A 22999-nucleotide genomic window follows, 5' to 3' on the forward strand; every position below is an offset into this window, starting at 1 on the left:
CTGAGGATAGTAGTGCAGGCTAGGAGAGTTAGCCGGTGGTGCAGGCCCAGGGAAGCAGAGAGAGGTGAGAGCGGGGCCAGGACAAGAAGTGGTGCTCCTGGAGCCCAAGAAAGGGACTGGGTTGCTCTGGGTGAGAAGGGTCAGGGAGCAGTATTGGTTCCCCAGGTGTCTGGGGCCCCAAGACTAGGAATGGCGCAGGGCTCAAACTAGGAGGGCCATATCTTTTGATCTCATAGTTTTACCTCCAAAGTTGGCCATGGAGATGTGGAGTAGTAAATCTGAATGGAAATTCTCTTTTGCTAAACAAGTAATTGTTCTAGTGAATATTTTGTATCCCGTACACTAGCTTGTCTGTTAAAAGCTGGTTTGAAAGCTTTTCTCCTCCTCTCTTTTCTTTTATCCCCAGTCTGTGGCCTGCTTTCTCCTGTCTGATGCAGACCCACAGAAGACCCACATGGGGCCAGGGGTTCCTTATCTTATAAAAAAGCCTTATCTATTTTTCATACTGATGGATTTAACAAATTACTGATTCGAGGCACAATTTAAATTCTTCAAAATATTCACTATAACAATTAATCAGTTTTCTGGCATATTGTTAGGTGATGCACACCTGTAATCCCAGTGAAGCAGAGGTAGGAAGACTGTGAATTCAAAGCCAGCCTGGCCTGTGTAGTGAAGACACTTTCTCCCCTCAAAGGGGGATATATTAAAATATGTAAGAAGCAAAGAAGACTCAATATAATGCGATTATTTCATGGGCAAAAGATGTGAATAGACATTTCTTGAAAGGCAACGTGCAAATAGCCTACAGCTGTATGAAGAATGATCAATTTTACTTATCAGAAAAATATATGTGAAAAACACAATGAGAGCTATCTTACATCTTTAGCATTTCTATTATCAAAAAGACAAAAGTATCAGGAACTTACAAGAATTCAGTCATCAAAGTTTCTTCATTCAGCTCTATCACTTCCACGTTCAACTACATAATGCAAATCTTAGGACAACCACTTAAAATACTATACAAAACAATAAGATGAATTCTAAAAATGTTCAAGTAACACACAAGAAATTGAAAAGGAAAATAGTGCATTGAAAAATAAAGTGACAGACTTATTCTTGATATATTAGTGCTATGTTAAAAATAAATGATATAAATGCAAAATCTAACAGATTGAGTTTATTAAAATAGGATCCAACTGTATACCCTCTAGGTTGGGCATGGTGGAGCAGCCCCTTAATGCCAGCACTCAGGAGGCAGAGGCAGGCGAGTCTCTGCAAGATCTCTACACAGCAAGTTCCAGGCCAGCTGGGGCTACAGGGAGAGCCTATCCCAACAAAAAAACAAAAACAAACAAACAAACAAACACTAAAAACAATTGCATACCATCTATAAGAAACTCACTGTAATATAATAATATTCATATAATATACACATACCATGGAAAACCGTTCAGCAATAAAAAGCAAATTATTGATAGAACAGCTTGGGTGGATCTCAAGGGCATTATAATTAATCTTTTAAAGTCTCATTTTCCTTCCACAACACTATGAAATAACAAAATTGTAGGATGGAAAGCAGATTCAGTCTCTGGTGTTGGATGCTGGGGAAGAAGAGGGTACATGTGGCTGCAGAGGCAGCACTCGGTAGATTTTTGTGAGGAGGAATGTATCTGTGTCTTGATTTCAGTGATGGTTATAAAAATGTATTCATGTGATAAAGTCACATAGAACTATAAATAAATACATTGCACTAATATTGAATTCTTGGTTTTGATATTCTAGTATAATTATTTTAGATCTAACCATTAAAGGATACTGGATGAAGAGTGCATGGAACCTATCTTACTGTTTTCCAGTTTTTGTGAATCTGTCATTTTAAAATAAATCTTTTAAAAAAGAATAATGTATGTAATAGAACGTGTGACAATATTGAAGATTATTAAATGTAGTTTGTTGACAAAAGAGCATGTTATTTTATAATTCTTTAAAGTCTAAGAACAGACTGGAGGACTATTAGGTATGTGAAAAGAAAAAGCTAATTTGTGGTGACAGAGACTTAGAGCAGTGGTTGTGTGGGGGTGAATAGTGGGTGGCTTTTTGACTAGCAAGGGACACAAATGAACTTGGTATGCCAAAACCTGTCAAGCAGCTCGTTCTAGACCTGTACATTTTATTGCTCGCAAATTGCTGCGCATAAAAGTTAGCGTTAGAAATAATATTCTGAAAAGGCATTTCTGTTTTTAACCAGTTTCCTTTTACATATGTTGACTGTCTCTTCTCCTACAGCAAGAGTTCTTTGAAAGCCTGTATGTCCTGTACACTGTTGGCTACTCCGTCTCTTTTGGCTCCCTGGCTGTGGCTATTCTCATCATTGGCTACTTCAGGTGAGTGAGTCACTTGCTCCCAGAAGGGACTTGTTCTCATTACTAATCATAGAAGACATACAACGTGTACAGTCTATGTCCCCCAACTTTTTCCTAGCAAAATATTTTTTGAGTCAGGATCTCATGTAGCTCTGGCTGTGTAGCTAAGGTGATGCCCTGATCCTCCTGCTGCCATCTCCCCAGTGCTGAGATTACAGGTATGAACCATCATACCTGGTTTATGTAGTGGTAGAGATTGAACTCAGGGCTTCAGGCATGGTAGGCAAGCACTCTTTTTGCCAGTATAAGATTTTGAATAAAACCTATTGTTATTGTCTTTGATGATTCATTTTATTTTTTGTTGTTTCTTTTTAAAAAATATTTTATTATTTTCATTTTATGTGTATGAGTGTATTGCCTGCATGTGTAAGTGCACCAGTGTCATGCAATGCCCATGGAAGGCAGAAGAGGGTGCTGGATTCCCTGGAACTGGAGTTATAGATGGTTGTTAGCCCCCATGCGGGTGCTGGGAATTGAACCCCAGCCCTCTTCAAGAGCAGCTAGTGCTCTTAACCACTGAGCCATTTCTCCAGCTTCTTTTTGTTGTTTCTTTAAAAATTGAAAGCATCAAAGCATTGTGAAGCCTTTAAACTAATTGTTCTCATTTGTTTCTCCATTGTTGTGACAAAACATTCTGACCATACCAACTTGGGGAGGAAAGGGTTATTTATTTATTTATTTATTTATTTATTATTTATTTATTTATTTTTGGTCTTTTTGAAACAGGGTCTCCCTGTAGCTCCAGCTGCCTGGAACTCACTCTGTAGGAAAGGGTTTATTTTATCTTACATCTCCTGAGTCACAGTTCATTAGGCAGCCCAAGGTAGGAACTCAGGGCAGGAACCTGGAGGCAGGAGCTGGAGCACAGGCCATGGAGGAACTCTGCTTACTGGCTTGCTCTCCTGGCCCATGCCCAACCTGCTTTCTTAAGCAACACAGACCCACCTGCCCAGGGGTGGCACCACCCACAGTGGGCTGGGCCCTCCCACATCACTCAACAATTAAGAAGATGCCTCACAGACATGGCCACAGGCCAGTCCTATGGAGGCAATTTCCCAACTGGGGCTCCCTCAACCCACGTGTGTCAAGTTGACACTAAAGCTATCTAGCACACTAATAAACTGGTGTTTTGCTTGTTTGTTTGAAAGTGGTGCAGGGTAGAGTTTAACAAAAGTTTTCTTTCATGGCAGAGTGACTCATTCCATTTTTCTCAAATGATTTTGGTGCTGATTGATAAAAGACTGTTTTATATTATTTGATACAAACACAGAAAGCAGTGTTAAATTTGTGACTAACAAAATTCTATATAATTTTCTAAATCAACACAAATTTGTAATAATCAGGATTGAGATATACCCAAGAACAGCGCTTAGAGGATGGGGTATACTGACCACACAGAGTTGGGTTGGGAGACCAGGAACTGACGAAATTAGTGAACAGCTGAGACGTGCTCTGAGGTAGCACACTGTGGTTTGCACCTTATGAAATGTGTAGCGATTTGGGAGGGCAGAAAAGGTGAATGAAGTGAGATCCAAATGATACCTGAATATTAAAAAGATGTAATCAGTTGGGCATGGTAGAGTATGCCTTTAATCACAGAATTTGGGAGGCAGAAGTAGTCAGATCTCTAGTAGAGTCAGTAGTCAGAGTTCAAGGCCAGTCTGGTTTATATAGGGAGTTCCAGGCCAGCTGGGGCTACAGGGAGACCTTGTCTCAAAAAGTCAAAAAGAAAAAAAAAAAAGTAAGCAAAGCAGAGTCAGGCTCAGAGCATTCCAAACCCATGTTTGCATCAAGAGAAGCACGGGTTAGTTGAGAACTCAGAATTTCTTTTCTGATTTCCTAGTTCTTTTACCCAACATGTAATAATTGACTCATTGATGGATTCCAAATGTCATATAGATTTCTATAAAGTGTTGGGAGCACCATGGTGCTGGTCTGAAACTGACCAGCTATGAGAGACTGCCTAGGAAAACTGACATGTGTGCTAGTTTGAATAATAGCAAGATGGGTCACACATTCTAGCTGGTGGGAGAAGAGTGCTCAAAGACACAGAGGCATCTAGTAGCAGAAAAACTTAACACCAAAAAGTCCCATACATTAATCCTCTTTTAATGTGGTTCTTCATTAATAATTTATTACTTCAATATATGGTATACTGAAGCACTGTAGTATAATACAGCATAACACTGCAAACTTTGGATATAGGTGATCAGAATAGATTTGAAACTAATACTCATGAACTTGCATTTTAATTTTAGATCCAAGTTGTTCCTGTTGGACTAATAGTAGCTTGTTTTTTGAGCTGTCCATGTTTTTCTTTTGGGGTGTGGAGTTTGGGCTCACTGAAGTATTTTCTTCTTCTGTTCCTTTCATCCAATCTAAATAATGAATATTTTCTTTATATAGACGACTACATTGCACTAGGAACTATATCCACCTGCACTTATTTGTGTCTTTTATGCTGAGAGCTGTAAGCATCTTTGTCAAGGACAGGGTGGCGCAGGCTCACCTTGGAATAGAGGCACTGCAGTCTTTGGCAATGCAGGATGACCTGCAAAATCCCATCGGAGGACCTCCAGCAGACAAGTCACAGTATGTAAGTGTTCTCCCCACTTGCCATCACTGCAGCTTTTTTTTTTTAAACAAACAAATGCAATTTCATAGTCCATCAGCATTTCTTAACTTGTTTTGGATTGTTTCACCTTTTCTTTAAATTAGTTAAATTAGAATACTGAAAAATATTTTGACCATCTTCTTATGTCTAATCACTCACTTGGGCTCTTAATGAACATTCCGCAAAGTACCTACGGTTGAGATGCATTTGGTGTGTGGACCGTACCAGCTGCTGTGGGTCTCCATTTTGAAAAGCAAAAGCTCATCAGCAAAACCAGAGTCTTGGGATTTAAAAACCCATGATAAATTCGGTTCACTTATTCTACACTCAAAATTCTATCCCAATGTAAAATTCCAAGACACTTGATTCTTCTCTTAAATGTCCCAGCCTTAAAATTTAGGGTCACACAATAGTTCAGTTAATTTGATTGGGTGAAGATGATCAAAGTTGGTCACCATTTGGAACTTATCATAGATTAATGTTTTCAACAGACCGAATGAATGCCTGGTCTGTGTCTCTGCTGTTCCCTGTGATTTTGTGGTTCCTGCTGTATGATCCTGGCCAGGCCCTGTGACTTGCTTTTCACTGTACTTAAAGTGGAAGTGGTGATGCAGAGGGCAAGGTAGACCTCTGTGTTTGAGTCTGGTGAGGTTGAACTGATGCCAGCCCAGATCAGCAGATCCATACGGCATAGACTCCTACAATGTGAAATGTTTGCTGTGTTCAACAATTAACTTTTGGTATAATTTATTTTGCTGCAATAGCAGCATAAAAAGACCAGAATGAAATAAATTCATGCTAGAAACATGACTAACATTAATATTTTTGTTTTTCTATATTTCTGATTTTTTCTGATGATTATGTATTATTTCTAATAGGAAAAGATTTATGAAATCTGCTAATTTCTAAAGAAAAAAATCTTATCTTAGAAACCGAATCAAGTCTATAGTCTGAAAAATTGTATATGAAAATAAGTTGGTTCTGGTTCTTCAACATTATTAGCCTTCTAATGTACAAGAAGACATAGTAGATTGTCAAAAGAGAAACAGAAACTTATTTTTAGTGGTCTCAGGTTGGCATCCAATGTAATGAAATGTCCTAATATGATGTAATTCTGGTTTATTTGTAACAGGTCGGGTGCAAGATTGCTGTTGTGATGTTTATTTATTTCTTGGCTACAAACTATTATTGGATCCTGGTGGAAGGTCTCTACCTGCATAACTTAATCTTTGTGTCTTTCTTTTCGGACACCAAATACCTGTGGGGCTTCATCTTGGTAGGCTGGGGTAAGTACTTGTCTCTTCTTTTAGATGGTTATGGATCTGAAGAAATTCTGCCATGTCCATAACCAGTGTTCTTTCAGCCATTTTCCTGAAACAACCCCACCTGTCCTACCTTATTGCCTTTCTTTCGTTTCGTTTTGTTATGAAATAAAAATGATTAAAATCAGGTCAGTCATGATGGCACATATCTTTAATCCTAGCCTTTGGGAGGCAGGAGTAGGTGGATCTTTGTGAGTTAAAATCCAGCCTGGTCTACATAGTGAGTTCCAGACCAGCTAGGGCTACATAGTGAGACCCTGTCTCATTAAAACAAACTTATTAAGACCAAGTCTGCAAGTCTCTCAGGAGTAACAAACTTTTCAAGCTTAATTTATGGTTAGTGTTTCTAAGCTAAGTTCTTGCTAGAATTCTGTAGAGGAAGTGTGAAAAAACGTGTTGTTTGCTGTAGACATTAAAACTGTGAGGCCATGCCTTGTGTCAATGTCTGCTCTATCAATAATTTCTCCTTAATATTTTTGAATTTTCAATTTGTAAGCTATAGTGGTGAATCTCTGATTTGTGTTTCTAGGTCAAATAATGAGTGTGTCAGAAAAGCACTTATAGGACTATCTTGACTGTATTTACACATAAAATTGAAAACCAATTATGGAGACTTTCTGCAGCTTGTAGAAGGTGATTACACCTGTAGAAGGTGATTATTTGTATTCCTGTTTGTAAAGTAAATTTAAGAGCATGATATGCAGCTCACATTCTACAAATGACTTCCCAGTATTGTGGGAATTACTAGATCAGGCAGGATCTTAACATGATACAGAGAAAAGGAAACTGTGTACTTCTTAAAATTTAAGGGAAACTAAAACTCAGAGGTGGTTTAAATAGAGAAAAGCCTGTAGATTTAGCAATTGCAGATCTCAGTTGCTACTTTAGCACTTGAATTATGAAGTGCTTGGCATAGGAGAAAGTCACTAAATGTCTCAAAACTAAATTGGAAGCTTATTCCCCCCATCCCCACCCCATGAAGCAGGAACATTCCTTTGTCTGTTTTGCCTTAATATTGTCTTAATATTTGAAAATGTGAAGTTTGGAAAATGAAAGTTCCTGTTAACTAATTAATAGCTTTTAGGACAACAAAGATGTTAGTTTACTTGAGCATTTATTTTGAAATAATAATTATTATGAGTAAAGTTTTGTTTGTGAAGCCTGTTCTCATTTATTTTTTGAATTTCTGCATCATTGGTCATGTGCATTATGAGTTTATTTTTCTCTATTTTCTTATGGCATGATTACAGTTTCTGGCCTGCTCTCCCGCACTCTATTTGGGCTATGCTGTTCAGCGCAGTATGTTTTTGCTCAGTTGAAGTCAGGAGTACATCACAGTGAAACCCTGACAATTTGTTTTCAAATCTTTCTAAGGGAAAATAAATTACCTATGTTTCTAGTGAATGTCTGTACAAGGATAGGTTTCTAACTTTCTATTACAACTTTTGTTAATTTGTTCACAAGGATTTTGGCATTGGGATGACACACAGTAGATAAGCATCATTCTTTGAGGTCCATTTCATGGAGTAGTTTAAGAACACACATGAAAGTTCATTAATTCTCATGAAGATCAATACAAAGACATTTTTCACACAACATTTGGTTCATTTAATTTACCCATAATCCCAACTGATAGAATACGCTTGTCCTAATTTGTTTCTCCATTGCTATCACAAAATACTCCAATCAATACCAACTTGGGGAGGAAAGAGTTTATTTTATCTTACATCTCCCAGGTCACAGTTCATTAGGGAGCCCAAGGTAGGAACTCATGACAGGAACCTGGAGGCAGGAGCTGGAGCACAGGCCATGGAGGAACTCTGTACTGGCTTGTTCCCCAGGCCCTGCTCAGCTTGCTTTCTTATGCAACACAGGCCCACTTTCCCAGGGGTGGCACCACCCACAGTGGGCTGGGCCCTTGCACATCACTCAACAATCAAGATATCCCACAGGCATGGCCACAGGCCAGTTCAATGGAGGCAATTCCCCAACTGAGGCTCCCTCAACCCAGGTGTGTCAAGTTGACATTAAAGCTATCCAGCACAACACTCTTCACAGCATTATGGTTCTGTACTAGTCTGCCTTTTGAATCTCTCTTTGCAACCCCATTTAAAAAAATATTCTAGAGGCACCAGGTATAGTGGCACATGCCTGTAATCACAGCACTCAGGAGGCAGAGGCAGGTGAATCTCTGTGAGATAAAGGTCAACCTGGTCTGCATAGTGAGTTCAGGATTGTCTCAAAACAACAAGAAAACAACAAAAGACCCCCAACCCAAACAAACTATAACCCCCACTCCCAACAAACAAGCAAAAAGAATAGTAACATCCTTTTAAGACGGACTTTTGGGGGCTAGAGAAATGGCTCAGCGGTTAAGAGCACTGGCTGCTCTTGTAGAGGACCCAGGTTCGGTTCCCAGCACCCACATGGTGGCTAACAATCATCTGTAACTCCTGTTCCAGGGGATTCTATAACACTTTCTGGCCTCTGCATGGGTACACTTACATACATGCACGCAAAAATACTCATACACATAAAATAAAAATAAATTAAAAACTGACTATTAGCTCCAAATCAAAGCTTTTAATCACCAAATTGCATATTTAAATCTGATTAATAGATTGCTGTTCCTTTATCTTAAAACTGAGAGACTGATTTTATTATTTTTATTTTTATAAATTCTTTTTACATATTCTTAAAAACATGACAGCTGCTTTGCAGGATCCTTTGTGGAAATAATCCATAGAGAATCCAGTTTTATACTTTCTCCCAATGACATGACTTATTGGGTTCATTGAGGAAGGAAACTTGGTTGGTTTCTTTTATTGCTCATTTGTGCCAATTATAGCTTTAAATTCTCTTTGGCTAGAAAAATACTCAGAAATCTATTTCTCATGTTTAGTCACATTATTCACACTGAATCTAATGAGTCCTCACAATACATTGAAGGAAAGTTACAATCTGAAGAGGAACAGGGGCACATCTGACCTTTACTAAATTAAAGACAAATATTTAAAATGACTGTTTTTATACATCTTTTAATCCAAAGGAATGCAGAGGGGACCAAAGGCAAATAATGAGCCTTTTTGCTTTCAACCAACACGTCCTGAATTTCCTCCATTCTTGCCTCAGTTCTCCCACAAACAATAGTTTACACTTGCTTCTATTTATCCCTTCATTTACATATTTTTCTGTATTTTGATTTTGTATTTTAAAAGTTTCAGTTTAGTTTTCATCATTATTGAATATAGTACTTAACCTTTCTACCCCAAATCTTTGCTGTGACAAGAGATACCAATGTCTGCTTATTATCATATAAAGTTCTTATCCTGGTAATTTTATCCATGTGGTCATGGAAACATGTTTTCATGCAGAAAAAATTTCATCTCATTTGGTTTTTGAAACTCAACAGAAGGTACAATGCTTCATTGTGTTACCTGTATATAAAGCGATCTCAGTCCAGCAAGTATTTTTTGATCAATCATTTGATAGTAAACAGAGTTTAAATACAGAGATATTTGTTAATATCCCTATCTTAGTCCATTGCATGTTTCTATAACAATGTAGCTGAAGCTAGATGGTTTGTAAAAAAAGTTCGTTTAGCTAACAGTTCTGGAGGTCTGAGAGCATGGACTTCTGGTACAGGTTTTACAGCAGGTGGCATTACTTGGCAGAATGCATGTTGTGTAGAAGAGATGAGAGAGAGAGAGAGAGAGAGAGAGAGAGAGAGAGAGAGAGAGAGAGAGAGAGGAGAGAAACATGCCAAAGTCACTTTATAACACCTATTTTCTCAGTAATTCTCAGCAACCATTCAGCACCATGACCTAACCCACTCTCATAAGATGGGCATCAATCCTTTCTGAGCATGCTGTCACGGTGACTAAACCACCATCCACTTCCTCTGTTAACACAGACACTCTGGAACCAAAGTTCTAGTATATGAACCTTTGGGGGCAAACCTCAGCCAAACCATAGCAGACCCCACATGAGAAGTATGCAGTCTGACACTTGAGGTTATTTTGTTATTCTGTTTGACTGCTCTGATCATATGTATATTAAAACCTTTAATTTATAAAACTTGATCTTCACAAAGCTTATACTAGTATGTCTTGTGAAAACAACTCAAGTTTTAGTAAATACCTATATTAGACAACAAATTTACGTTATCTTCATTTCAATTAACCATGCAATTAAAAATAATATTTAAATTTAAACTATTTTTTCTCCTTTTTATATATTCTAAATTATATAATAATGTGGTGCTAAGATCTGTGATTTAAAACAATTCTTAGTGAGTGCTGATTTTGCTTCTCTGTACTAGTCTTGTGAATATCAGTCTGCTAAGAGGATGAGCAAAGAAATATAATCATATAAATATAATCAGTGCCACCTTGAGCAGGACCAATCAGCATCATACAGAATATTATTCAGAAAAGTGCCATTGTGAGCAGGATCAATCAACACCACATAGAGTGTTATTTAGGAAAGTGCCCGATTAGGAGAATGTAAAGGAAGCAGATGAGACAGATCTGAAAAAGCTATGGAAATGTTGATCAAATAGACACACACTTTAGCAATAGCCAAGACAAAGAACTGTAAATAAAGAGATCTATATGAGGCCTTTTCAACCATCCACTCAGAAGCACTAGCCAGTCTCGAGTGAGTGAGACCCTGTCTCAGGGGCTGGGGCAGGGGAGGGAATGAGGGGGAGGGAGAGAGAGAGAGAGAGAGAGAGAGAGAGAATGTCATGCTTCTCCAATTGATAACTGAAGTTTCTTTATTAATTTTGCCGCTCTTCCCAGATTACATGTTTTAAGAAAGCAGAAACACTGTCTTCATTGCTTTAGTTTGTGGGAGTAGAAGTGTTTGACAGTTTCCTTAATGGAAACTTAATAGATAACTGCTTGGATGGATGGGTAGGAAAATAAATAGGTAGAAAGAGAGATGTGTAAGTTAAACCTAAGTAATAATGAGAGCCAAATAGGTAAAATTAATAAAATAAACAACTTGAAAAGATTGAGTAGCACGCAATAAAAATTAGAATGCACTATACCGCCATAAAATTCAGTGGTAGGTAGGCCGAGGTGCAATTTACTCTGAGTAATACCTTATTTCCAGCCTTTTCCTTCTTCGAGTTTACTAAATACAGAAAAACTACAAATGTGTCTTCTAAAGTTAAAGAATTTAATACTGTGCTTGACAGAAGTGTTCTAAACTAGATGAAAATGTTTCTTTGTTATGTGCTTCCTAAATTTGGTAGTGTTTTAATTATGGTCTCCGTATTTCCTTTATTAAAATCACTTTCATAAGTGTCACTCATTTAACCTTCCGGTCTTCTATTGCAGCTTTGCATAAAAGTTCTGGCTTAAGATTTTTTTCTGTGTTGTGACAGTCTAATCACCTACAGCACCACTTGAGCATTCAGCTTTTAATGGAGCAAAGGACTCATTCAAATTTGATATAATAGATTTAATATTGCAAGGTGTTTCTTTGTGAAGGTAGAATATCACATGCACAGATCATCAAGCGGTCATAGCAGTTGCCCTTTGCTAAACAATGAATGCAGGCGATGCTTCTGTTTGGAGACAGAGCTATCAAGAAAAGGAAGAAGCTAAAGAGAAGTCAAGCCTTTTAGAACCTGTTGGCTAGCCTCTCCTTCCATTCTGCCTCTGCCTCCTGAGGGCTGGGATCAAAGGCTTGCACCACCACGCCTGGCATTAGAATGTAAACAATTCTAATGTTTTTTTTTTGTTGTTGTTTTTCCTTGTGTTTGTGAAATGTTATTAAAATTAATTGTTGATTTCACTCATTCCTGAGCTCTTATTATGAGAATCCATCCTTAAAATTTTTTTTATTGTGCTTTTGTACATTTCATACAACAGTTCTTAATCAAAGTTAGATTCCCCCTCCCCCATCCATGCCCTCCAACCCCTCACCCGACCTCATGTGTTCCGCCATACATGTTAAGTCCTATCTGGTTAAGCATTTGTACCCAGAAGTCCTTTGGTGCAAATTCATCCATGGGAGTCTAGTCAACCTATCAAGGGATGGTAAGTAAGATCTACTCTCCGTCACCCAGTAGTAATCACTCTCCAACAGTCCCCAGACTAGGGCCAGCTCACCACCCTTTTCCCTCGCTCCACTCTGGGCCCTTGTCTGATTGAGTTGACATGGGTCTTGTGCTCAATGCCATCATTACCGCAAGTTCATATGTGCAAGCTTCCAGTGACCTGAAAACCTCTGCTTTTCTATGTTAATGGGCCAACCCTGGCTCTTACAGTCTTTCCACCTCCTCTTCTGCAATGGTCCCTGAGCCGTGGGTGTGTGAGGTTCAATATAGGAGTCCATTCCAGGGGCATGCCCTCTGCAGTCTCTTATTCTGTAAAACTTGGCCAGTTGTGGCCTTATGTGAGTATCACACTCTGTTGTATAAGGAAGTTTCACTGATAAGTGTTGAAGGATGCACTAGTTTTCTCTCTACCCCATTCTACTATGTTCCATAAGTCTTAGGTGTAGAGGTTCCACTGTAGATATGTCACCTAGGACTGGGCATCTCTCAGATGTATATTTTCTGTGTGTGACCAGTTGTGGAACTCTGCAGTAACCTCTATCTGTTGCAAACAGAAGCTTTTTTGATGAGTGGTATACGATATACTTATCTGTAAATATAAGGATCCATATTGAACATATGGTAAGAAATTTCATTTGTCTAGAGATATAACAGAAATAGGATTTTCTCTAGGTCTATGACCTCTCCAGCCATGTGTAGTAGTTGACTGTTTTCATAGTGCAGCCCATGAGTTTACTCCCATTGAGAAGGCTTTAGGTCCAATTAGATAGCTGTTGGTTGCCCCCCAGATAACAGTGCCACTACTGCACCAATAGAAGTAGTTTGCTGTGACACCCATTTGGGTTATTAGGTTTTAGGGCTGGATTGGACCATTGATTGATTTTCTGCCCTAGCAGCTTGCATAGTATTCTCTAGAACTATGAGAGCTAACCTATGCATAGAACGCTTCCAGGTCCGTTCTTGTTCCATTGCTCCAAGTCCTTTGTCCAAAGTATATCCTGTCTTCAGGAGTAGGGTCTTATCTTCAAGTTCTGGAAGAGCCTGGCAATAGCCTGTGTTATTTTGGGAGTCTTTTGGACTACTCTGACCAACCACTTGAAGGGAGGTCTTTCCTGTCTGACACTGTGTTCCTTGCCATACACCCCCCAGTTATACATATGCACTAATGTTCAGACACCATATATGCATTTCTCAGGGGGTTCCAGAGCCAACACATTTCCCTCTGGCTTCCCTAGTCCCCCAAGATCCATTCACCTCTTCTCTCTACCCCACCATCTGACCTCCCTCTTCCCTCTGCAGTCCAAGCACCCCAATTATCCCCATCATCCTCCTAATAACACCCACTTCCCGCCATCCCCCTTCTCCTGAGTTCCCTTCTCTGCCACCACTATGGCCCCCTACATGTCCCTCCCTCCTCCCCTTCCATCAATTTTTTTTTTTGAGGCAGGGTCTCCCTGTAGTCCCAGCTGTCCTGGAACTACTATGTAGACCAGGCTGGCCTTGAACTCACAGAGATCTGTCTGTCTCTGCTTCCCAAGTGCTGGGATTAAAGGTGTGTGCCACCATGCCTGGCTCCAGCAATGCTTTTAAGAACACAGCTTTGCCCTGCTTTTTTCTGTCCTTGCCTCACTCTTTGAAAGCATGTGTCTATTTGGCAAAAGCCAGAACATACCACCTATTGCCAGTTTCTGGCTCTGGAAATTTCAGTTCTCTCCAACTGTGGTTTCACCCTACATCTCTGCAATGAAACCTCCATCTTCAGACTTTCAGGAGTAATTTGTCCCCTGTGCTCTCATCACATCTCAAATTGACAAGATGAAATTGTATACAGTTATTCACATCAATAATTTTTGTATGTCTGTTTTTCCCTTTCAACTGCAAATGTTATATTCACACAAGAAACAAAAAACCTTGATCCAAAAGTAAATATCATTTCCAATCCTTTTATGGTTGCAGGATTTCCAGTGGCATTTGTTGTGGCCTGGGCAGTGGCACGAGCCACTTTGTCTGATACCAGGTAAGTAGAAAACAAAGCAGGGGGTTGGGCGTCGGGGTCTGGGGGTAACAGAGAGCCTCAGGGTTTCTGTTGACTCAGGATTCCTGCTTGGAACACACACTGGCTGCTCTTGATGCTGCTGTCCCTTAGGGAAGCTACGTAGAAGTTTCTTGGACACACTGGTAGCCTCCAGTGCTTTACCCATGCATATGTAAAGCAAGCTGTTGAGCCCCCACATCATAGGACAGAAAGGATCACAGAGAAGATTAAGAGTTTGAAGTCCATGGGCTTATGTAATCAATTAAAAATACTGTGAAAAGGGACAAGATCAGTAAGGGTATAAAACTTAGGATATGTTGTGAGCAGGTGGAGGGATCACATTGATGGTGTTCAGGAGTAGGCAATGCTCACACTCTCTGTCTCTTTCTCTGCCACATGGACCTCCCCTACTAAAGGTGTAGAGGTAAGAGAGGGTGCAGCAAGGGGATCCATAGGCAGAAGGTTCTGTTTCAGACAGACATGGGAGCAAGTTCGCTTGTTATAGCTGCCTGTTCCTAATTATCTGCTGAGTAACTCTGGGATTTATTATAGTTCCTTAGGCAGTGGATATAGAATGGATTTCATGAAACAATGGCTGAATTAATACCTGAGGAATACTGAGCACTTCCTGTGTAGCAGGGATATTTTGTCTCTTGTCTCTTTGGCCTACCATAATGGTTCCTGCTCAGTTGTCTCATGAATCTTTTAGAATCTGTGTTTATCATACATGTGATCTACTTACTCATCACTTCCCAATATATAATGCAAAATAGGGATTTCATCCTTCCTTTATATTTTCTTAACTTCTAAGAACACAAACTGTTAACAAAGTGCAATTTAGCATCTCTTGGTTGTGAACACTGTATGCATTTCACAAAAGCAATTCATATTTCTCTTTGCTAGCTCCCCTTGGATCTTTTCTTCAATTTTAGACAGTATGTTTGTTTTGAATTGTTAGATATTTTGTTCAGAAATTACATTATCTGCTAGGCATTGAAACAAAAGTTATGCTGCATGACTGCCTAACTCTAAGAGCCTACCAAAATTTTGGATGGTCCAGAGTCATTGTCTTTAGGTGTGGTCTCCAGACTGCTTCCCTCAGAGATTCCCCTGTGCCAGCTTCTCTCAGTTCTAAGTCCTCATTTAATTTGCATTTTATACTTGCTTTTAAAACCCTTTTAGGTGGATTTTTTATGATTGTTAAGAGTTGATACACTGGGTTAATGCTGTGCACATCATCATTATTGCTATATATACAATGTGATGTTAAGCATCTCAAAGAAAACTTACAGCATCTGTGATTGCATTTCCAGGGGTAGGAGGCTATAAAGTAGGCAGTAATTAATGTCACAGTGTAGGTGTGTCCCCCAGTTTCAGAGTTTTAGAGATGGTAGGACCCCAGGCTTTTTCTGGTTCAATCTTTTCTTTCTAAAGTGAGATCCAGAAATATCAGGACACATTCCCAAGGCTTACAGCCAGGCTGGAGTCAAATTTTGACTCACTTATTGTTCATTTAACATGTATTGTGTGCCTTGAGCTCAGGAAAGAAAGCAAGTATATGCATAATGCATTCATACTGAATTTGATAATTTGCTTTTTTGAGTTATCTCATTATTTTTCTTTAAGATTATGAACTAGGGACTGGAGAAATGGCTCAGTGGTTAAGAGCATTGGCTGCTCTTTCAGAGGACCTGGGTTCCATTCCCCGTATCCACATGTCTGGTAACAACTACCCATAACTCTAGTTCCAGGGGATCTAATGCTGCCTTTTGGCTTCTGTGAGCATTGCATGCATGGGTGCACTTACATGCAGGCAAAATAGTCATACATATATAACATAAATTAAAAAAAATCTAAAAAAGATTATGAACTAAATCTTAAAACATTAACATTGATAAGTCTTTTCACTGAAAACTTAAGAGATATAAATTTAATTTTAAAGATTTATTTAGTTATTTGTGTGTGTGTGTGTGTGTGTGTGTGTGTGTGTGTGTGTGTGTATGCCACGCTGTGCTAGTGGAGGGCAGAGTACAACTCTTCAGGAGTCAGGTTTTTCTCTTTCCACCTTGTTTTCAAGCAGGATCTCTCTTGTTTTTGTTCTATATGTATGAACTTCTGGCTGACTCTTCTGTCTCTGCCTTGCATCTTGTCATAGGAGTGTGGAGACTATAGGCGTGATCCAGTACATCTGGCTTTTTATGTGGGTTCCAAGATTAAACTCAGGTCATCAGGCTTGAGCAACAAGTGCTTTTATATCTTAAGTCATCTTGATGGCCCAAAATTTATACTTTATAAGGCAAAGAATCCATTGTGCACATAATACATTGAAAAATACGGCTATCACTAAATATTGCTCTAACATAATATAAAATATTAAATGTGTTAGATTATGAAAATCTACTGTGTAAAATATTTCACTTTTCTCCTGCCTTAGTATAAAATCTTGAATTCTGCAAGTGTCCTAATCTGAGAGGGCTATTTTATATTTGACTGAATAAAACATTATACTTTATTGCAACTTATATGGTATGGTTTAAAAACTGCATGATTCAATCTCTTATGATATTCTATCTTTTAATAGGCTGGAAATTCTTATAGTTCTTTTGGGTGGAATATAACGTACATATAGTGTCACATTATGAAGCTCAAGTGAAAAGAGCAGACTTATGTATTTGCAAAGGAAGGATGGGGTCCATATCCATCATTCTTAACATTTCAGACTCAAGTTCTGAGTTGGCCATTTGTGTGTGTGTGTGTGTGTGTGTGTGTGTGTGTGTTGAAGCTGAGCCTTGAACCCAGGGACTTATTATTAGGATAGCACTCTATACTCAGATATACCCCAAACTCTGAGCTGGCCTTTTTAAAAGCTCTTGGATTTTTTTTCCTGCATTTTGGCTATTTAGAAATAGGAAAACCAGATCCACTTTCAAAAGATACCCAAAACTCTATTGGAAACATGCAGAAAGTCTTTTCCAGTCCCAAGATCCTATCAATAGTGTTATCACACTATCACACTAAGGGAGGCTGAGATAATGAAATAGTGTTAAACAAGTACAATTGCAAAGTGAGTAATTTTTGTTTCTTTTTATATTTACTTACAAAACAGCAACATCTTATAAGACACTTTTGATGATTGTTTTTAAATATCAGCTTGAATGAGGCAGGTACCCCATTAATGAAGATCTTCACTCTTGGAGTAGTTTGACCAAGAATGGGCCTGATCTTGTTCTGAGGTGTTCTGATTTCTCTCAGAACTGTGTCTATTTTATTCTTATCTATTGTATTCTATTCTACTGTAGTGTATTGTATTGTATACTATTCTCTAACAAAGGGCTTTTCTTGTATTTATTGAACAGCATATCAGGAAAGTCATGAACAGTCTTTAAAAATTTTTATTTTACATGTGTGAGTGTTTTGCCTGCATGAATTACATGCACATGGGGCCAGAAGAGGGCATCGGATCCCTTGGAATCGGAATTCCACATGGTTGTTAACCACCACGTGGATGCTAGTAATGAAACCCAGGTCCTCTATAAGTGCACCCAGCGCTCTTAACCACTGAGCCATCTTTTGACCCCCAAGTGTGAACAATCTTTGATAACAGTTTTACAAAGGAAGTTGTTTTTCTGCCCCTCCTGACTCAGAACAGCACACATGGTCACAAACAGATCTCATCAACCTGTGTCCCCATGTTACTTTCAGTGTTTGTGGGTGAGACATTGTTTTCAATGTCACTGCTGTCATATCTCACCCATGTATACATTGTTTTGAGTCAGGAGCATGACTGAGTCACAAATAGGGAACACGGTAGATGATTAAAGCTATTCAATCAGCTTAGTTTGTAAGAGTAAATTACATTGGGATTCCAAATCATTTAAGACTGATTATAGTTTTTCTTAGGAGTACATAGTTCTAAATGTTCTCAAAACACATGATTAATTTAGTTTACAAAGTTATGTAAATTTTCATTTTATGAAGGCTTGTTACATAGAGTCTTTCCCAGAAAAAGTTGTTCCCACAAGCCTTAATTGAGGAGTTTTCAGGTTGGTCTGTGTCTATGTCTTTGGGTGACTGTCTTGTCTTTATTGATACAGGAAGACTCAGCACAGCATGGGTGGTATCATTCCTTAGGCAGGGGGTCCTGTACTATATAGACAGGGGAAAGCTAGTTGAGTATTTAGCAAAAAGGCAGTCAGCATGAGTTTATTTGTTCCTCTCTGCTCTTGACTGTGGATGCGAAGTTCCTGCCTTGGAGTCCCTTCAGCGATGGACAGTAACTTGATGTTGTATGCCAAATAAGTCCTTTACTCAGTTAAGTTGCTTTTTTATTGCACCAACAGAAATAAAACTAGAACAACATCTTATTATTTTCTCCTTGCCTCATTCAAAGGAGCTAAGAGATGCCACTCTGTGGGGAAACTGTAATCTCTTTGGTAAACTTCATTTTTACCATTTGGAAAGGAAGGTGGGAACTTCAGTGGAAAAGGGTGTGAAGAGATGTCCTTGAACATTCCCAGGACTTACTTGCATGAACTCTCAGAGACCAGTACCTCTTGCCTTCTCTGTTACTGAGTCTGCGTGTGTATGTGTATATGTGTGCATGTGTGTGTGTGAGAGAGAGAGAGAGACAGACAGAGAGAAAGAGAGAGAGAGAGAGAGTCCAGTTAGTGCTGTCCATATGCACGTAGGTGTATGTAAAATCCCTCTGGCAGAATGGTACAGGTTTCCAGCATTAAAGGAAATTATTGCTTTCTATTTAGAACTTTGTACCCGATACCCCACCTTTTAGAAGTGCATTTCCAAGAATGTTAAAATTTACTTAAAGGCATCTGAACAGAAGGCACCTCCTGGGCTGTGTGTGATCTGGGGCATTGAAAAATTAATTTAAAATAAGGATTCATAGCTTTTCCTTTGAAAAGTCTGAAATCTCATTTGCCTCTCTTATTATATCAAAGAGCAAATTTGAAATTCTGACACCCTAACCTACCAAAGTCAATTTTTAAAAAATATATTTAGATGTAGCTGATTTTGACCTACTTCCAAATATGATTATTTTGTAGAGCTAAAATTGCATGATTGAATCCCAGTACATGATGAAATGTCACTGACACAAGGAAAGAACACTGTGAAGATGTTATATGTTATCAAATGCGAAAAAGTGAAATGAAAATGTATGGAATCCAAAAGCCTTGTAGATAGTAAATAAATGTCCAGCTTATATTCACCTAACACATCGGAGACTTTTATTGTAGGAAATGCTTTTGAGGGACGTGTGATACATATTCTGCATGTTTCAGTAGCAATTTTAATCTTTCTTATCTACAGAATAGTATGAAAGTAGATGCCTGTACATACATAATACTGGAAGTGTTCAATAATGTGCAAGTGTAAACATTCTGTGTCTTAGAATCCATGTTATTGAGATTTCAAGTTCATTGACTATGCAGATTTTAGCCGGGCTGGACCAGAATAGTTTGGTGTAGGAGTCTGGTTGGTTTCTTTGGTACAGCCTTGCAATAGAATGCTATGTGACTGATCTTTCTTGGTTCTAACATGGAAATCTATGTATGTACATATGTATGTATGTATGTATGTATGTATGTATGTATTTATACTTAAAAGGAAAATAAAATTGCACAGCAGCATACACATTACATTTTTTTTCTGTGAAGTGTTAGTCAGTGTATTGGTTCCTTTTATTGTTGCTGTGACAACATACCTGACAAAAGGAACTTACTAAGGATTTATTTTGGCTCACAGTTTGAGGGTACAGTCTGTCATAGCATCTCTGCTATGACATGGAGTCATGGAGGCTGGGCATGAGGCAGCTGGTCATACTGCACCTGCAGTCAGGAAGCAGAGAGCAATGAATGCTTGTGCTCTGCCTGCGTTCTCCTTTTAGTGATGCGGCCCACACTGCGGGTGGATCTTTCCAAATCAATCACCTAATTGAGAAGCTCACAGACATACCTGGAGGTTTGTTGCCTAGGTGATTGTAGATCTTGACAAATTGACAATCAATATTAACACTCACAATCAGCTTTCTTTCACTGTGACAAGATACCAGAGACAATCACGTTAAAAGGAGGTTTATTTTGACTATCGGAGGTTTTGGTCCCTGATTATTTGGCATTGCTGTTTTGGGCCTATTATAGCAGAGTTCAACATAGTGAGAGCCTGTGGGAGAAGGTCTGTTTACCTCCTGGTATCTGGGAATCAAAAAGAAAGGAGGGACAAGGATTCCAATATCGCCTTCAATTGCATTGTCCTAATGGCCCAGCTTCCTTGTTCTAGGCCCCACCTCATAGGGATCCCACCATCCTCCAATAATTCCATGAGCTGGGAACCTTTGGGGGTTAATTTAAGATCTAAAGTACACAATATGGGAAAATAAGAATATGACATTTGTGTTTGAATATGCATAAGCTCTATAAGCACATATAACAAGGTAATAAGAGATATTGTCTATGAGGAGGGGCTTGGGGGAAAGGTGGATGGTGACAAGGGGAGGCTGAAGAGTTCAGTGTCTTCTCCAGTGTTGTGATTTTTGAAATGAGAATATATTACTTGCATGAGAAAATAAACTTTAAAAATACATAGCTGTTAGATATGCACTAAAAATGTTTTACTTTTAAAAAATAGTTGAAATGACATTTCATTGTTTATACGTTGTTTGCTTATAAAATGTAATTTCTTGGTAAACTTATTGTCTAGAATTTAATAACATCATTATATCTCCAAAATTTCTTTAGGTCATTTGCTATTGGTATAGTCAATACTGAGTTTTGTTTAAGTAGAAAGAAATGGAAGCCTTTTATTTATGTGACTTTAAGTTGATAACAATTGCCTCAAGTGTTACTTTAAATTTCCAAGTAGGAATATTTTTTAATATTTTATTATTTTTATTTAATGCATATGTGTGTATTGCCTGACTATATGTAAGTGCACCCATGTCATGCAATGCCTACCGAGACCAGAAGAGGCCGCCAGAGCCCCTGGAACTATTATACAAGGTTGTTAGCTGCATGTAGGTGCTGAGAAAATGAACTCTTGGGTCCTCTGCAAGAGCAGCCAGTGCTCTTAATCACTGAGCCATCTTTCTAGCCCCATAGAATCAATTTTTTAAAATATCAATTCTGTGCTATTTATTCTCTGTAAGACCTTTACTTTTACCAGAATTAACCAGATTGAATGAGGTTGAGTCAAACTTATTTTGGATTCAATTTATATCAGTTCAATCCAGCAAATATTTATTGCTGCTACATACTATATATTGTTCTAGGCACTTAGAATTCTTCATAGTGCATGCGCACATACACACGCACCATGCATGCATACAGAGATCTTTACTCATAAAGTACTTAAATTCTAGTTAGGGACAAAAGGCTAAATTTTGAGGTTTTTAAATTAATACTGTTAAAAATAAACTTAAAAAATTAAAGATAAAATCATGACTCATAAAAATATGAAATGAACAGCTTATTTTTTTTACCTCCTTAATGTAGAATCAGTAAGATGCTAAATTGGCTCAAAAGAGATATCAATAGGCCACCTATTTATATTCAGGAAATTTAATACTGAAGATTTAGAAACAAATGCAAGTATATCCAATAGGACAATAGTGAGTTACATTTCATTGGAGACAGCTAATGATTTGTGGCCAATTTTCCGTTATATTTCTATCCCGAAGAATGACTTATGAAGGGCCAGGCATGGTGGTGCACACCTTTAATGCCAGCACTCAGGAGGAGGAGGCAGGCGGATCTCTGTGAGATTGAGTCCAGGCCAATCTACATAGTGAGTTCCAGACCAGCCAGGGCTGCAGGGAGACCCTGTCTTAAAAAAGAAAAAAAAAAAAAAACAAATAAAAAAGAATGACATGAAATAAAATTGCTTTAACTTCAGAAATAGACTTTTTGTCAACAACTTTTAATCACTGTGTCTCATTTTGACGCTGATAAAAGCAAGGTACAATTGCACCACATTTAGATGACTATTTTTGCATGTGTGTGGCTATAGAAACAAGGTTTGACTCTGATTACTAGAAAAGCAACTCAGCAACATTTTATAACACTTCATTTACATAATGGGTCCCTAAGTAAGGAAATGAGGACACATGATGTGTTTCACTGGTCTGGATGCTTCAGAATAAGAATGTTTTTTTTCATGTATTTATTTCTTAATCAGTAGGTAGGGCAAGAGATTTTTGGTAAAATTTAAAATGCCATTTTAATTTTCATTATTTACTTGGTCAGATTTATCATTAAAGCTCTTTTTTGTGTGTCTCAGATGCTGGGAACTTAGTGACGGAGACAGATGGATTTACCAAGCTCCAATCTTAGCAGCTATCGGGGTAAGTTTAAAAGCTTGTGCATTTTAAATAAATAACAAATAATCCCTTAAAACCCCGGGGAAGTTTGCTTGTTGCTTTGCTGTACAGTGGGTTTGGGAAACTCTCATATGCACAGCAATAGCCGTGGAGAGTCAGGGTTGGGGTCAGACCCCTATTTGTGGTGACACTGAGACCCATGC

At 38.5% G+C, this 22999-nt stretch overlaps 1 protein-coding gene across 1 annotated transcript in view; it reads left to right on the plus strand.

Moving 5' to 3' along the window:
• Positions 1-22999, plus strand: part of Pth2r (parathyroid hormone 2 receptor) — a 93758-nt gene that overhangs the window by 40543 nt on the left and 30216 nt on the right. Inside the window, exons 5-9 of the mRNA XM_008846215.2 lie at positions 2290-2387; positions 4833-5022; positions 6173-6326; positions 14389-14449; positions 22757-22820. Coding sequence (XP_008844437.1) covers positions 2290-2387; positions 4833-5022; positions 6173-6326; positions 14389-14449; positions 22757-22820 — 567 coding nt within the window. The remainder of the gene's footprint in view (positions 1-2289; positions 2388-4832; positions 5023-6172; positions 6327-14388; positions 14450-22756; positions 22821-22999) is intronic.

Source organism: Nannospalax galili, unplaced genomic scaffold (assembly GCF_000622305.1).
Source record: "Nannospalax galili isolate Female #2095 unplaced genomic scaffold, S.galili_v1.0 scaffold281, whole genome shotgun sequence".
Lineage (NCBI taxonomy): Eukaryota > Metazoa > Chordata > Mammalia > Rodentia > Spalacidae > Nannospalax > Nannospalax galili.